General features: G+C 45.1%; 1 protein-coding gene across 3 annotated transcripts in view; it reads left to right on the top strand.

Annotated features, from left to right (window-relative positions):
- ACSBG1 (acyl-CoA synthetase bubblegum family member 1) overlaps positions 1-16279 on the top strand; it is a 67567-nt gene that overhangs the window by 8490 nt on the left and 42798 nt on the right. Inside the window, exons 1-2 of one of the 3 annotated variants that reach the window (XM_011982693.1) lie at positions 12789-12854; positions 13572-13749. The exons of the other annotated variants lie outside the window; for them this stretch is intronic. Of the exons in view, the coding sequence (XP_011838083.1) occupies positions 13700-13749 (50 nt within the window). The 5' untranslated portion in view covers positions 12789-12854; positions 13572-13699. Of the gene's footprint in view, positions 1-12788; positions 12855-13571; positions 13750-16279 lie in introns of those variants that run through there. 3 annotated transcript variants of the gene reach the window in all.

The following is a 16279-nucleotide window of genomic DNA, read 5'->3' as shown; positions in this document are numbered from 1 at the left end:
TTTTTTTTTTCTATGTGTTCTACTATTTCCCACATTAAATTGCTTGGCTCCTTTATCTAAAATTTACCACATTTGTGTCAGCCTATTTCTGGATTTTCTTCCGTTGAGCAATTATTTCTCTATATAATACCATACTGTCTTTATTCTATAGCTTTTTAAAAGTTTTTTTTTTTTTTTAAGAGATGGGGTCTTGCTACATTGCCCAGGCTGGCCTTGAACTCCTGGCCTGAAGTGATCTTCCCACCTTGGCGTTCCAAAGTGCTGGGATGAACAGGCCAGAGCCACTGCACCTGGCCCACTACTACAGTCTTATACTAAATCTTGAAATCAGGTAGTGTTGGTCCTCTAACTTTGTGAATTGTTTCCCCCTACAAGATTGTTTTATCTATGCTAGGTGCAGTACGCAGCCTCTAAGATATTGCTCAATGATTCTTGCCCTCTGATATTCTTGACTTTTGAATTCTTGTGTAATCATCTACCCTAGAACATGGGCTGGATCTAGTGATTCATTTCTAACATAGAATATGGCAGAAGTGGTGGAATTTCTTTTTTTTTATTTCTATGTAATTTTTATTATGACCATAAAAATAACCCTGTAGTCAATAACAATTTAATTTTACATTTTAAAAGAACTAAAAGTGTATAATTACAAAAAGTGATGGGATTTCACTTCAGAGATTAGACTACAAAAATACTGTGGCTTTCATTTTGATTGCTCTCTTTCATTTTCTTTCTTGCTCACTCTAAGACAGACTTATGTGGTAAGGACCTGAGGGAGACCTCTGGCCAACATTCAGGGAGGGATTGACAACAACCTGCAAAGAACTGAATCCTGCCAACAATCACGAGTCTGCTTTTGGAAGCTTATTCTCCTCCACTGAGCCTTCATATGAAGACTGCAGCCCTGGCTGACAGTTTGACAGTAACCCTAGGAGACACTTTGAGCCAGAGCTAGCCTATACCTAGATTCCTAACCCATAGAAATTGTGAGATAGTGTTTGTTTTTTTTAAGCCACTACATTTTGGGATATTTGTTACATAATAATAGATTCCTAATATACTAGATCCTTTGTACTTCTATGTAAAATGTAGAATCATCTTGTCAGTTTACTAAAAAAAGACTGTTTGAAATTTGACTGGGAATAAATTGACTCTATATTTCAAATTGGATGAATCATCTGATCCATGAACATGGTATGCATTTCCATTAATTTAGGTCTTTGATTTGTCTCAACCATGTTTTATATCTTTCAGTGTAGATATCTTGCACATTTTTTTCTTAAACATTTCTAGAAATTTTATGTTTTTGTCGCTATGAAAACTAATTTATTTTATTTTAAAATTCATTTTTATTTATTTATTTATTTATTTTTTGAGATAGAGTTTCACTCTTGTTGCCCAGGTTGTAGTACAATGGTGTGATCTTGGCTCACTGCAACCTCTGCCTCCTAGGTTCAAGCAATTCTCATGCCTCAGCCTCCCAAGCAGCTGAAGTTACAGGTGCCCACCAACATGCCAGGCTAATTTTTTGTAATTTTAGTAGAGACGGGGTTTCACCATGTTGGCCAGGTTGGTCTCAAACTCCTGACTTCAGGTGATCCACCTGCCTTGGCCTCCCAAAGTGCTGGGATTACAGGTGTGTGCCACCGTGCCTAGCTAAAACTGTATTTTAAATTTAATTTTCTAGTCAGTTGCTGTTAGTATAAATATAACTAATTTTTAAATATTGACCATATATCCTGCAACCATACCAAATTTATTTATTAATTCCAACACCTTTTTTTGTAGATTCCCCTAAGACTTTTATGTTCAAAATTTTGGTATCTGTTAATAAAAAGTTTTACTTCTTCCTTTCCAGTCATTTTCCCTTTTAATTCTTGCCTTATTGTATCTTTTAGGATCTCCAAATGTAATGTTGAGTAGAGACAGTAAGAGTGGAGATTCTTCTTTTATTCCCAATATATTTAGCATTTACAGTGATCACCATTCCTTTCTGTAGATTCATGTTTCCATCAGGGCCAAGTCCCTTTAGCCTGAATACATTTCTTTTTTTTTCTTTAAAAAAAAAAAAAAAAGAGCAACTTAGCTGAGTGGTTCTGGCTCAGGTCTCTCATGATGTTTCAGTCCAGGTGTCAGCCAGGGTAACAGCCATCTGGAGTGGTAAGACCTGCTTTCAATCTCACTCATGAAGTTGTTGACAAACCTGTTTCTCACCGGATATGTGAGTTTCCCACTGCACTATAACAATTACCACAAACTTGGTGGCTTAAGACAACAGATATTTATTCTTTCCCAGTTCTGGAAGACAGAAGTTCAAAACTGGTTTCAGTGGGCTAAAGTCAAGGTGTCAGGAGGACTGCTTTTCCTCCAGAGGCTCTACGGCAGAATCTGCTCCCTGCCTCTTCCAGCTCCTGGTGCTCCAGCATTCCACTCTTGACTTGTAGTTGCATCACTCCCATCTCTGCCTCTGTGGTCACATTGTTTCTCTTCTGTGCATGTCAAATCTCTCTCTGCTCCCACTTGCAAGAATACATGTGATTGAATTTAGAGCCCAACTGGATAATACGAGGTAATCTTTCGGTCTCAAGATCCTTCATTTAATTACATCTTCAAATCTCTTCCAAGTTTTTGCCATTTAAGTTAATTTTAACAGCTTTCAACTTGCTAGGTCACATGGTAACACTATGTGGATAACTTTTGAGGGACATTTTCAATTTACCACACTGGCTGTTAGCCAGAGACCTTAGTTCTTTACCAATGGGCCTCTCCATAAGCTCTTTGAGTGTCTGTGACATGGCAGCTGGTGGCTGAGGCTAGGGACAGGTCAAAGTCTTCTTTATCACATCTGGTGCCTGAAATAGGAAGACTCATTAAACTAGGATTTGGAATAGCTGGGCCCTTCAGTGTCTCTATTTTTTTTTTTTAATTTATTTTAATTTTTGGTTCTGTGGTACATGCGCGGATGTGCAGGTTTGTTACATAGGTAAATGTGTGCCGTGGTGGTTTGCTGTACCTATCAAACCAATACTTAAAACCTAGGTATTAAGCCCAGCATGCATTAGCTATTTTTCCTGATGTTGTTTCTCCCCCCACCCTACCCCCTAATAGGCCCCAGTGCATGTTGTTCCCCTCCCCTCATTGTCCAGCGCCTCTATTTCTGTGTGGTTTCTTCACATGCTTGTTCATGTAGCATCACTCCAACATCACTCCAACATCACTTGTTCAAGGTAGCCAGACTTCTGATATGGTAGGTCAGGGATCCAAAAAGCATGTGCCCTGAGAGAGTCAGGTGGCAACTGCATTGCTTTTTATGACTTAGCCTTAGAAGTCATATAGGTTACTTCCCGTACATTGTGTTAGTTAGAAGCCAGTGATAAGGCCAGCCCAGATTCTAAGAGAGGGAAATGAGATTCTACCTATTGTTGGGACAAGTGTTAAATAATTTGCAGGTAAGATTTCAAGCAACCTCAGCAGTTTCCTGGTGACAAATCCTCCCATCTTCTATTTAAATAAAAATGTTATTTTTTCACCTTATTTTTTGAGGATATATTTACTGGAAAAGAATTCTGGTTTGATCATTTACTTATTTTAGCACTTTAAAATACTGTTACAATATCTTTTGGTCTTCATTGTTTCTTATGAAAAGTCAGTTATCATTTCTATCAGTTTCCTTTTATGTAATGTGTCCTCCCCACTCCATCCCACCTCACCTCTGCTTTGGTTGCTTTTAAAATATTATCTTTTTTAGATTATTATTTTGAGACAGGATCTCGCTGGGTCACCCAGGCTAGAGTGCAGTGGCATAAACCTGGCTCACTGCCTGGGCTCAAATGATCTTCCTGCCTCAGCCTCCCAAGTAACTGTGACCACAGGCACCTGCCACCATATCTGGCTAATTTTTTTTATGATTTGTAGAGACAAGGTTTCACTATGTTTCCCAGACTGGTCTTGAACTCCTGCCCTCAGGTGATTCTCCCACTTCAGCTTCCCAAAGTGCTGGAATTACAGGTGTGAGCCACCGCATCCAGCCTAACAGCCAATTTTAGAATATTTTCATTATCTTAAAAAAGGAACCCTATACCCATTAGTAGTTACTTCCTGTTTCTCCTCAATCCCCCCAGCTCTAAGAAACCACAAACCTACTACAGCTTGTCTCTATAGATTCACTTTTAAGACATTTCATTTAAGTGGACTAATACAATATATGATCTACTGTGACTGACTTCTTTCTCTTAACATAATGTTTTCAAGATTCATCCATGTCGTAGCGTGTATCAGTACTTCATTCTTTGTATGACCAAATAATATTCTATTATGTGGACATACCACATTTTGTTTACCCATTCCTCAGTTGATGGACATTTGGGTTGTGTGGGTGGAAAAGAAAGAGATATCAGATTGTTACTGTGTCTATGTAGAAAAGGTAGACATAAGAAACTCCATTTTGCCCTGTGCTCACAGAAACATGTGCTGTATTGAATCAAGGTTTAAGGGATTTAAGGCTGTGCAGGAGGTGACTTGTTAACAATATGTTTGCAGACAGTATGCTTGGCAAAAGTCATCGCCATTCTCCATTCTTTATTAACCAGGGACACCATGCTCTGTGGAAAACCGCAGGCACCTCTGCCCAAGAAAGCCTGGGTATTGTCCAGGGTTTCCCCCCATTGAGACAGCCTGAGATACGGCCTCATAGGAAGGGAAAGACCTAACCATCCCCCAGCCCGACACACGTAAAGGGCCTGTGCTGAGGAGATAGTAGAAGAGGAAGATCTCCTGCAGTTGAGATAAGAGGAAGGCCTCTGTTTCCCGCACACCCCTGGGAACGGAATGTCTCGTGTAAAGCGGACTGTTCCTTCTATTCTGAGATAGGAGAAAACCGCCGAGTGGCTGGAGGAGAGATATGCTGGCAGCAATACTGCTCTGTTACTCTTTGCTACACTGAGATGTTTGGGTAAAGAGAAACATAAATCTAGCCTAAGTGCACATCTGGGCACAGTACCTTCCCTCGAACTTATTTATGACTATTTATGACGCAGATTCTGTTACTCACATGTTTTCCTGTTGATCTTCTCCCCACTATCACCCTGTTCACCCCATTCTGCCGCACTCCCCTTGCCTAGATAGTGAAAATAGTAATCAATAAATACTGAGGGAACTCAGAGACCGGTGCTGGTGCAGGTCCTTGCATGCTGAGTGTACGGGTCCCCTGGGGCCACTGTTCTTTCTCTATACTTTGTCTCTGTGTCTTATTTCTTTTCTCAGTCTCTTATCCCTCCTGAGGAGAAATACTCACAGGTGTGGAGGGGCAGGCCCCCTTCAGGGTTGTTTTAATGTTTAGGCTATTATGAAAAGTGCTGCTGTGAACATTTATGTACAAGTTTTTTGGGTTTTTTTTGTTTGTTTGCTTTTGTTTTTTTGAGGTGGAGTCTCACTCTGTGGCCCAGGCTGTAGAGTGCGGTGGCGCGATCTCAGCTTACCACAAGCTCCGCCTCCCGGGTTCACGCCATTCTCCTGCTTCAGCCTCCCCAGTAGCTGGGACTACAGGCGCCCGCCACCACGCCCCGCTAATTTTTTGTATTTTTAGTAGAGACGGGGTTTCACCGTGTTAGTCAGGATGGTCTCGATCTCCCGACTTTGTGATCCACCCGTCTCGGCCTCCCAAAGTGCTGGGATTACAGGCGTGAGCCACTGCACCGGGCTATGTACAAGTTTTTGTGTGAACATCTGTTTTCATTTCTCTTGGGTATATACAAAGGAGTGGAATTGCTGGATCATATGGTAACTCTATGCGTAACCTTTCGAGGAACTGCCAGATGGTATTCCAAAGTATCTGCATTCCCACCAGCAGTATAGGAGGGTTCTAATTTCTCCACATTCTTGCCAACACTGTTTTTATCTTCTTATTCATAGCCATCCTACCAGGTATGAAGTGCTATCTAACTGTGATTTTGATTTGCATTTCGTGGTGGCTGATGATGTCAGGCATCTTTTAATGTGCTTGTTGTACATTTGCATATCTTCTTTGGAGAAATGTCTATTCAAATCCTTTGCTCAGTTTTAATTGGATTATTTGTCTTCTTATTGATTTGTATGAGTTCTTTATATATTCTAGATATAATTTCCTTATCACATGTATGATTTGCAAATGTTTTCTCCCATTTTGTGGGTTAACTTTTCACTTTCTTGGTGATGTCCTTTGAAGCACATCAGGTTTTAATTTTGATGAAGTCTAATTATTTGTTTTGTTTGTGTGCTTTTTCACCTTATCTAAAAAAGCTCGCCTAACACAAGGTCACAAAGATTTATTAATATTTTCTTTTAATATTTTTACAGTTCTAGCATTTACGTTTACATCTTTGCTACATCTAAGGTAATTTTGTCTGTGGTATGAGGAAAGAATCGAACTTTATTTATTTATTTTTGGCATGTGTCCCAGCATTATTTGTTGAAAAGACAATTTTTTCCCATTGGATTGTCTTGGTAGCCTTCTTGAAAATCTGTTCACTGTAAATGTGAATTGATTTCTGAATTCTTAATTCTATTTAATTCACCTATATGTCTGTCCTTATGCCAGTACCTTATTGTCTTAATTACTGTACGTTTTAAATATGTTTTCAAATCAGGAAGTGCAAATCCTTCAACTTTGTTCTTTTTCAAGAATGTTTTGACTATTTTAGGTCTCTTGAATCTTTTGTTTGTTTTTTGAGACACAGTCTCACTCTGTTACCCAGATTCTGGAGTGCAGTGGTGTGATCTCAGCTCACTGCATGCTCCGCCTTCCGGGTTCACGCCATTCTCCTGCCTCAACCTTCTGAGTAGCTGGGACTACAGGCCCCCGCCACCATGCCCGGCTAATTTTTTGTATTTTTAGTAGAGACAGAGTTTCACCGTGTTAGCCAGGAATGGTCTCGATCTCCTGACCTCGTGATCCACCTGCCTTAGCTTCTCAAAGTGCTGGGATTACAGGCATCAGCCATGGCGCCCAGCCAGGTCTCTTGAATTTTTATACAAATTTTAGGACTAGCTTGTCAATTTCTGCAAAGAAGCCAGCTAGGATTTTGATAAGAATTGTGTTGACCTGTGGATAAATTTGGAGAGCATTACCGTCTTAACAATATTAAGTCTCTTGATCATGAGACATCTTTCCATTTATTTAGGTCTTCCTTAATTTCATTCAACAATGTTTTGTGCTGTTCAAGTTAAAAACAGTTTTTTCTCTCTACCTTTTGGATTGAATAATTTCTACTATTTTGTCTTCAAGTTCACTTTTTTTTTTTTTTTTTTTGAGACAAAGCCTTACTCTGTCACCCAGGCTGGAATGTAGTGGCACAATCTCGGCTCACTGCAACCTCCCCTCCCAGGTTCAAGCGATTCTCCTTCCTCAGCCTCCCAAGTAGCTGGGATCACAGGTACACACCACCATGCACAATAACCAAGTAAAAATACATGCACAATAACCAAGTATCTTAGCCACTCTGCTAAGCAATTCCAGTCAATTGCTTCCTAGGAAATCCTGTGTTGCTGAGCTGTATGGAGAGGTGCCAAGGACCTCATAGAGCTTCACCTAAATTTAGGCAGTGCATATGGTAGTGGTTAAGAAGATGCTGCTCAGTGCAGTGGCTCATGCCTGTAATCCCAGCACTTTGGGAGGCCGAGATGGGCAGATTACCTGAGGTCAGGAGTTCAAGACCAGCCTGGCCAACGTGGTGAAACCCCACCTGTACTAAAAATACAAAAATTAGCCAGTCATGATGGTGGGCACCTGTGATCCCAGCTATTTGGGAGGCTGAGGCAGGAGAATTGCTTAAACCTGGGAGGCAGAGGTTGCGGTGAGCTGAGATCGCGCCACTGCACTCCAGCCTAGGCAACAGAGCGATACTCCATCTCAAAAAAAAAAAGGAGATGCAATCTGAAGTTAGATTGCCTCGATTTGAAACTCAACCATCCCCATTACTAACTGTATAACCTTTAGCAAGTTGCTTCATATCTCTATGCTTCCATTTCCCCATAAAATAGGGATTATAATTCAGCACCCACTTGATAGAGATAATCAAATGAATTAATTTGTGTAAAGCAATTGGAACAGTGCCTGGCACATACTAAGTGCCCATCAAATGTTAGTTCTCACTTTTTAAAAAGTGAAATAATATTCCCCTAAAAGGCCAGGCTCCTTCTGCTCTGTGTCCCCACTGCCTGACCCCTTTGCCTGCCATGTTCAGAGCTGCCTCTTACTTATACAGGCTGTGGATGTGTTTCTTTATCTTCCTCTTTAAACCCTGGGCTCCTCCATGGCAGGGAGCAAGTCTGTGAGCCAGAACTAGCCCACTGCAGAGCACAATGCCCCCACTGGTGGAAGCCTCACCCCAGCTTCACCCCTACCCTCACCCCCACCCCCATAAAGTTCCTCTGGAGTCTGAGGAATAGGCAGGGTTCTTTCTTCTTCTCATCTCCCTGGAAGAAAGGTAGAGAATCACCTATCATGAGAGCTGGGACTTATAGGCCGTCCCATGCACCCTTCCCCCATTTTACAGATGGGTTAAGTAAGGCCCTCCTAGGAGAGGAGTACCTAAAGTCACACTTGTGGTACTTCAAATAAAAATGACAAGCAATGGGGAGATGGTAATTTTCTAGTAGCCTTTGCTTTGGGCTGGAATTATGTCAGCTTTGAGCATCACACTGCCCTCCTTGTGGTGACCAAAACCACCAACTGGCCATTCTCTGTGTCTGTCATCAATACAACATATGAAAACACCTGGATTATGATTTAATATATGCACATTGTTTATATAAAACATTTTCCAAAAGGGTCGATGGATGAATGGTTGGATGCAGGGGTTTAGAGGACCCTGAAGTGCCTCACTCTCTATACCTCTCCATTCTTTGTCCCTATCCTGCTCCACCCCAGTCACCCAATAGGCCTGAGACTATTGGGTATGGCTGGCTTATTAGGAGCATAAACTCTGGAACCCACTTGCCCAAGTTTATATTCTGACTCTGCTAACCAAAGGACCTTGGCAATTTCCATAATTTTTCTGTATCTCAGTTTCCTCATCTGTAAATCGAGGGTGGTGATAGTACCTCATTGGGCTGTTACAAAGATTGCATGTGTAAGCTGCATGAAACATTGCCTGACACGCAGTGCTGGGTATGTGTTAGTTACTAGCTAGTACTGTGATTATTCCTGTCTGGTTTTCTTCTGCCCCCTTGGGCCTGGGAGCCTGGCAATACCCAACTTTGCAGCCTTGTCCCTACCTGATGCAGCAGGATTCCAGCCTAGAGCCCTAGATGACCAGTCACAGATAGAAAATGACAAGGCCCTTTATCTGTGACATCTGATGAAACAGAGTCCTGGAAAGAACCATGGACTTGCCCAAGGTCACAAAACTGAAACAGAGCCTGGGCTAGAAGCCAGATGTTCTGATGTTCTGGTGCCCAGAGAACTTTGTCTTGGGTACAGCCAGGCTGCTTACCAACTCCTTTAGGGCTCTGGAGTGGAACTTGATGTCTGACACATTTATTTGTATACAGCAGGCTGTGGGATTTGGCATGACAGAGTTGGACACTATGAGCACTGCCAATTGGGTAAGAGGTGAGCTGGCTGGGCTGCCCCACCCACCCAGGCAGGAGCCAAGGTGGAGCTGAGATGAGCCTTGGGGACTGAGGCCTCTCAGCAAACACACTTCCATTGGGGTCTTGGGCTGGGGGCTTTAGTCAGTCAAGGGCTCCAGGGTACCTGCTCCAAATATGTTCTTTCTGGTGGATTCAAGGGGATATATCTTAAACCACCCCTGCCCTCAACCTTTCTGAAAGATTATACGTCCCTAGCAGATCTCTGCTCACCCAAAACCCCACCCATGTGAGCTGGAAAACCAAGACTGGAGATGGTCTACAGCCCACGTCTATCACCTTGGCCTTGACTCCTCTCCTCTGCACTAGCCTCCCACACTGTCTCCCGTGAAATAATCAGACCTTTACTCCTTGCTAGCTTTCTTCCTTTAGCATCATTATACCCCCTCCCCAAGCCTGGGCCCAGCAACCCTGCAAAGAATGCATCTTTGTTAATCGATCCCATCATCTCTAAATCTTTGAAGCAGGGACCATTTCCATTTTTGTCAGTTTACCCCTTTGTCCCATGCAACATCTGGCACAGAAGAGGTGCTAAATCAATACTCATAGAAGGAGGGAGGATCCTCAGGGAACTGTCAGTCACTGGGGCAGGGAGAAATCAATTCCAACTTTGGGAATAAGGGCTTATTAATATTTTTATTTCATGACAGGCCATTATGTTTTATAAAAAAACAATATCCAGTTTCTAAATGCTAAGTGCCTTGGGAGGATATCAGCCAGGGCAGCTCCAGGAAGAAGCATGAGGGCTGAGGTCCCTCCCAGAGGAGGTGAGGTCTGAAGAGTGTCATAGGCGGCTCTACCACAGCAGGTCAGCTACTGGGTTTTGTAAGGAGACGAAAAGAGTAGATAACACATTTCCCAAGCCTTTCTAACCTTGGAATGAGCCATGCGCTGGCGTAATAACTGTTGAGGTTTCCTTCCTTTTTTTCTTTCTTTTCTTTATTTCTTTCTTTCTGTCTTTCTTTCGAGTTTCGCTCTTTTTGCCCAGGCTGGAGTGCAATGGTACAATCTCGGCTCACTGGAACCTCTGCCTCCCAGGTTCAAGCAATTTTCCTGCCTCAGCCACCCAAGTAGCAGGGATTACAGGCATGCACCACCACGCCCAGCTAATTTTGTGTTTTTAGTAAAGACAAGGTTTCACCATGTTGGCCAGGTTGGTCTCAAACTCTTGACCTCAGGTGATCTGCCCGCCTCGGCCTCCCAAAATGCTGGGATTATAAGCATGAGCCACCGAGCCCGGCCACTGTTGAGATTTTCAAACCTCATCAATTTGGACACTGTGATTCCAGAGCTAGCCGTGAAGGACATTTGAGGACATTTCTGTTGTCACTCTCTACCAACGTCAAGTATCAGTGACAACTCCATTCATTAACATCATGGCTCAGCCCTCACCAGAAGAGAGGGAGGGGGAGAAGAGAAACAAGTTCATCTTTAACTCTTCAGGACAAAGGAGAGGTCTGAATTCCTTCCTGGGATTCAGTAGGATTGGGGTTGTTAGTATAGCATGGGCTTCCAAAGTCCCGTGAGAACATAAAACAGCAAGAGAGCATTGGGGGTACAAAGTGCCTTGATGCGGGTCTATGGGAGGGCTCCCAGCAGCTTCTCAAAAGGGTTCCTAATGCATCAGAGGCTCAGGACCAGTACTTGAGTCAAACTGTCAGGGTGTCTTGAAGTGGCAATAGGCAAGAATTGCTGAGATGGAATTGAAATTTGGTGAAGGGTAGAATTCTCTTGAAGTTAGAGTGCTGGCATTGACCTATCAGTTTAGGGTAGCTATATGACAGTCATTTGCCATCTGACAGGTGGAGGACTTTGAACAACCCCTGTCCCAATTGCTGCCTCTGTGCCCTGCCCCTTAGCCTTAAAATTAGGGCTGAGGCTGGGTGTGGTGACTCACGCCTGTAATCCCAGAACTTTGGGAGGCCGAGGTGGGCAGATCACTTGAGGTCAGGAGTTCCAGACCAGCCTAGCCAACATGGCCAAAATCCCATCTCTACTAAAAATACAAAACTTAGCCAAGTGTGGTGGTGCACACCTGTAATCCCAGCTACTCAGGAGGCTGAGGCAGGAGAATCATTTAAACCTGGGAGACGGAGTCTGAAAGAAGCCGAGATTGGGTCACTGCACTCCAGCCTAGGCAACCGAGTGAGACTTTGTCTCAAATAATAATAATAATAATAATAATTCGGGCTTAAAATTTCCCCCTAACACTGACTAGGGCTGCCTCCATTTGTTCACCTCACCTAACCCCCCCTCATGCCAGAGGCAGTTTGGAATTTGGGAGTTGTAGCTTGCAGGTAATAATTAAAGATGAGGGAGTATGTGAGCTCCGTAAGGGGGAAAGGGGGCTGAGAGGTGGGCAGATCACCAGGGACAGCCCCCAGGAAACTCCAGGAAGCAGGAAGGTGTTGGTGGGGGCTGGCTGCTGCCACAGCCTGGCTAGTCCCTATAGTGAAGGAGGAGGTGGAGGGTGAAGGGGGTATTAGAAGGCACAGGGCAAGATGCAGGGATATTTGTAACCATGGAATAGGGGCTCTCCAGAGGGAATGGGAGGAGCTGGGGTGGTTAGCTGAGTTTTATGACATGCACATACTGGGTAAACCTTGTGTACATAGCATCTTGGCTTCAGAGCTGGCCATGGAGACCCCTGTTCACAATGCTGGCTCTGCCTTTTGCTGCCTGGGCAACACTGAGCAAGTTTAGTGTTCTATCATCTCTTTTGGAAAATGTGACTATTAATAAAACCTGCATTGCAGGGCCATGGAGAGAATGGGAGAAGCCAACCCAAGGCACTCAGCATAGTACATGTGCTTAGTAAAGAAAAGTAAAGAACCAAACCAAACAAAAAGACGCACTTCTCGCCCAGCCCTGGGGGACCCAGTGGCAGGAGCCATGTCTCCCAAGGCTCTGCCAAGGATGGCCGCCAAAAAACTGTGTCTCTTGCCTGCAATGGCAGGTCCTTCTCCTGCCTCCCGCCCTTCTTTTGTAAGAGCCACACAGGTGGGCAGCTGGGTCCCTTGCCAGGTAGGTCAGAGGTATCTGGGGCCACACCTCGACTGCAGCCCTAAGGCAGGCTGGGGCGGGTCCCCACTCATGCCCAACCCCACTGCCTCATCACCCGGAACCTGGGGCACCCACAGCCTCTGGCTCCCATACTCAGCATGCTTTAGCTGAGGGAGCAGAAGGGATGCTGAGCCCTGTGCCTGCCAGGTGCAAGAAGGAGGAAGGTGAGCACCCTGGGGCAGCCAGACCCCCAGGCACACCCTCTACCGTGAGTCCTCTATGGGGGTCCTCAGGGTGGGAATTGGGAATTAGGAGAGAGCTGCCAGAGGCCCGATCTTTGAGGTGAGGCAGTCCATGCAGACTAAAGAGAAGCAGGCGACGCGGAGTCCGCCACACAGGGTGATGGAGAAGCCAGCGTGAATCGCCATTGCAGACTATATTGTTGCTATTGGGAGCACCAGGCTGTTCACAGGCCTGTGTGACTAGCACTATGGGGTTTGGAGGAGGCGTTGTTCTTCTCCCTGTTTGGGGTTGTTAGGATATGGGGAACTAGTCAGGCAACACCTGCCATGGAGAACATTCTCCAGCCATTGGGGAGTCAGTTCTGCTTTGCCCACCGAGCAGAGAGAGGTGAGAACTACCAGAAGTGACAGGAAGGCTGGTGAATGGTAGCCAGAAGTCTCTGCAAAGCAGGAGTCCTGGAGATTTTAGCTATTTGTTAATTAGTTGGCCATGGGGAATGGAGACCACATCCCCAAGGCAGCCACCTGCTATAAGGTTTTCTCCTTTGAATCTGAAGGTGTGGGCTTACGAGGCCAGGCTGTAAATTACAGCCAGGTGTCCCACCCCAGGAGCAGATGAGTCATGGCCAGGAAAGAGGGCAGCTGTCCCCTCGCCTAGCCAGGCTGCCAGCAGTGACTCACGCTGTATCTCTGTTGCAGGGCGGTCCGGTGGAGCTGGGCCTCTCTGGGGCTGCTGTGGCTCTCCCGGGGGGACTCCGTGACACGTTCTCTGAGGTTCTGGCTCTCTCCTGGGCGAGCTCACAGATTGCAGCCACCCCCCAGGCACCATGCCAGAGGTGTTCCTGCTCAGGTCTGCCAGCTCCATTATGAGGACCGTGTAAGGAACAAGGAGCCCACCTTCCCCCGCCTCCCGGCCCCCAGCCAGTCTCCCAGCGAAAGTAGTTGGCACGGAACCTGGACCCCCAGACTTGGGTTTAGGGTTTTTTCATTCTGTCGGTCACCCTCTCAATCTTGCCAAGTTATCTTTTTCTTCTTGTGCCCCCAAAGGTCCATGAAAGCTCATGAGTAATAATGATGACAGCTGACTACGTACTAAGCACTTCTTATATATCACCTTCTTGCAATAGCCACAGGATATGGGCAGAAAACCGAGGGCCAGAGAGGATCCGTGACTCGGCCACACAGCTAGTAAAGTGAGTTGTGCCCGAGTAGACAGACAGACTGGTGAACTTTGATGCTATCCTGTTTCAAGAAAGCATTCATTGAGCACCTACTTCATACACAACAGTGGCCTGGCTGCTAAGGGCTGAGCGAGAAGAAAGGGCAACAGAAATAAATAGGAAACGGATCCTCATCCATGAAGTGTTCACATGGGAAATGAGGGCCCTCCTCAATTTTTGTGTCTCACACATAGCGACAACTTGAGAAGGTTTAGGTCCAACCAATATGTGCTGAGCTCCAACAGTGAGTACTCATGGCCAGAGGACAGAGCTGAATCAGAAGTGGCCCCAGCTCTCAAGCCATGTGTGACCGTCGAAACCCAAACCTGAGTGTCCAAGGTCCATAGGGGTGAGAGGGTGTTGGGGAAATCTCGGAGGGCTTCCTGGAAGAGGAGCTGAAGGAGGCTTGGGAGGCTCTGTGTGCACATGGTTCCCATCAGCTCCTCTGGCAAGGTAGGAGTAAGGAGACACCAATCCACCAAGAGATGGTTAAGAGAAAGGCACAGTGCAGACGCTCCCAGGCTCTTCTGCCCCCCACACACATCTTACATCATATTTGCTCAAACACGCCCTTTGTTTTCTTGTTCCCATGCTGCTGGGTAGGTGCTCATAAAGTGTTTTTGTTTTCTGTGAAAGAAAGGAGAGCAAGGCAATGAGCTTAAAGTGTGCTTATGTGAGCTGAGGTCAGAGAATGAATCCTTGTTCTCATCCGGGTGAAAGAGGGCCACCGTCGTAGGCTCTTCTTCCTCTTGGAAATTCAAAATGCAAACAGAAGCCAGTCAGCCTCCTCAGGCCATTCTCCCACCATTATTGTCATTCAATCATGTTAGGTGACTTTTGCCAACCTCTGGAGTACTGCCTTCCAGAAGGAGCATAATTTTCCAGAATGACAGGAATAATAGGTTAATCACCTTCGGCGTGCTTATGATGATCATGATGACAGTAATGTGAACTCACCTGTAGAATCATTTATGGCCACCTGTCGTTCCTGGAATAGCAGCAAGAATTAGGAGTAGGGCCCAAAATGTTTTTGAGGAGTCAAGATAGAGTAGGGGCAGATCCCCAAACCTCAGCTTCTTTTCTTTAAGGAAAACGTGATAGGTTCCATTGTGGAACATGTCCCCCGATATAACCTACAGTTCTAACGAGCTTGGCTGTTTTCTATTCTGCTACAAAAAGAAATGGCAATGTAGGAGTGAGATGAATTGCTAGAAGCCAGCATACTGAAAGTAGCAAGAAGTGACTGCTAGTCACAGAGGAGAGGATGAAAAACTAAAAAATGGCCGAGCATGGTGGCTCACGCCTGTAATCCCAGTATTTTAGGAAGCGAAGGCGGGAGGATTGCTTGAGCCCAGGAGTTGGAGACCAGCCTTGGCAACATAACAAGACCCTGTCTCTACAAAAAATACAAAAATTAGCCAGGTTTGGTGGTGCGGGCCTGTAGTCCCAGCTACTCAGGAAGCTGAGATGAGAGGACTGCTTGAGCCTAGGAGTTTGAGGTTGCAGTGAGTGGTGACCGTGCCCCTGCACTCCAGCCTGGGCAACAGAGCAAGACCCTGTCTGCAAAATATAAATAAATACATACATACAAAACAAAAACTGAAAGACGACCATTACCAACAACAACGAGGGTGAGACAGCAGTCACAATGAGGAGAGGCAGATGGCCTGAGCAGTTTCACTTGTTTCTGTGTGGCAGGTCAGGTCAGGAAAGCCTGTTACTGGTTATAACCCTGAGTGAGCAGGAAGTTACTGGAGGTTTAGCATATTCTATTGTGGATGACATCTCCTCAAAGGGACTACCTCTCAAGGCCCCAATGAAGGAAAAGATCAGGCTTAATTCATTTGGAAAATTAGGTTTTGACATTCTCTTAATCATGTGCCCCAAATTCTGCAAGCATAGGGCATAGAGAGTTGAATCAGTGCCTTGGACCAGCCACAGGGATAAGCAAGATGTTCTTGTTAAACTGATACTGGCAGAGGGCCAGGGTCCACCCTCTCATTGACCATGGCTGCTGGACAAGATCAGTGTCTGAGCAACAAGAAATTTGACACTGCACTGGGTGCTGGCCCTCCAGGAAAAGGCACCCACTCGCAGCAAGAAGGTGCTGCCAACAGCCTCAACCTCCCTATAAACAGAAGGTTCTAATCACAATAAGTCCGCTTGACCCTTGACTTCCTTCGGTGG

The sequence above is a fragment of the Mandrillus leucophaeus genome, unplaced genomic scaffold, assembly GCF_000951045.1.
Source record: "Mandrillus leucophaeus isolate KB7577 unplaced genomic scaffold, Mleu.le_1.0 Scaffold241, whole genome shotgun sequence".
Lineage (NCBI taxonomy): Eukaryota > Metazoa > Chordata > Mammalia > Primates > Cercopithecidae > Mandrillus > Mandrillus leucophaeus.
The sequence above is the reverse complement of the archived record's forward strand: the minus strand, read 5'-3'. Positions and strand labels throughout refer to the sequence as shown.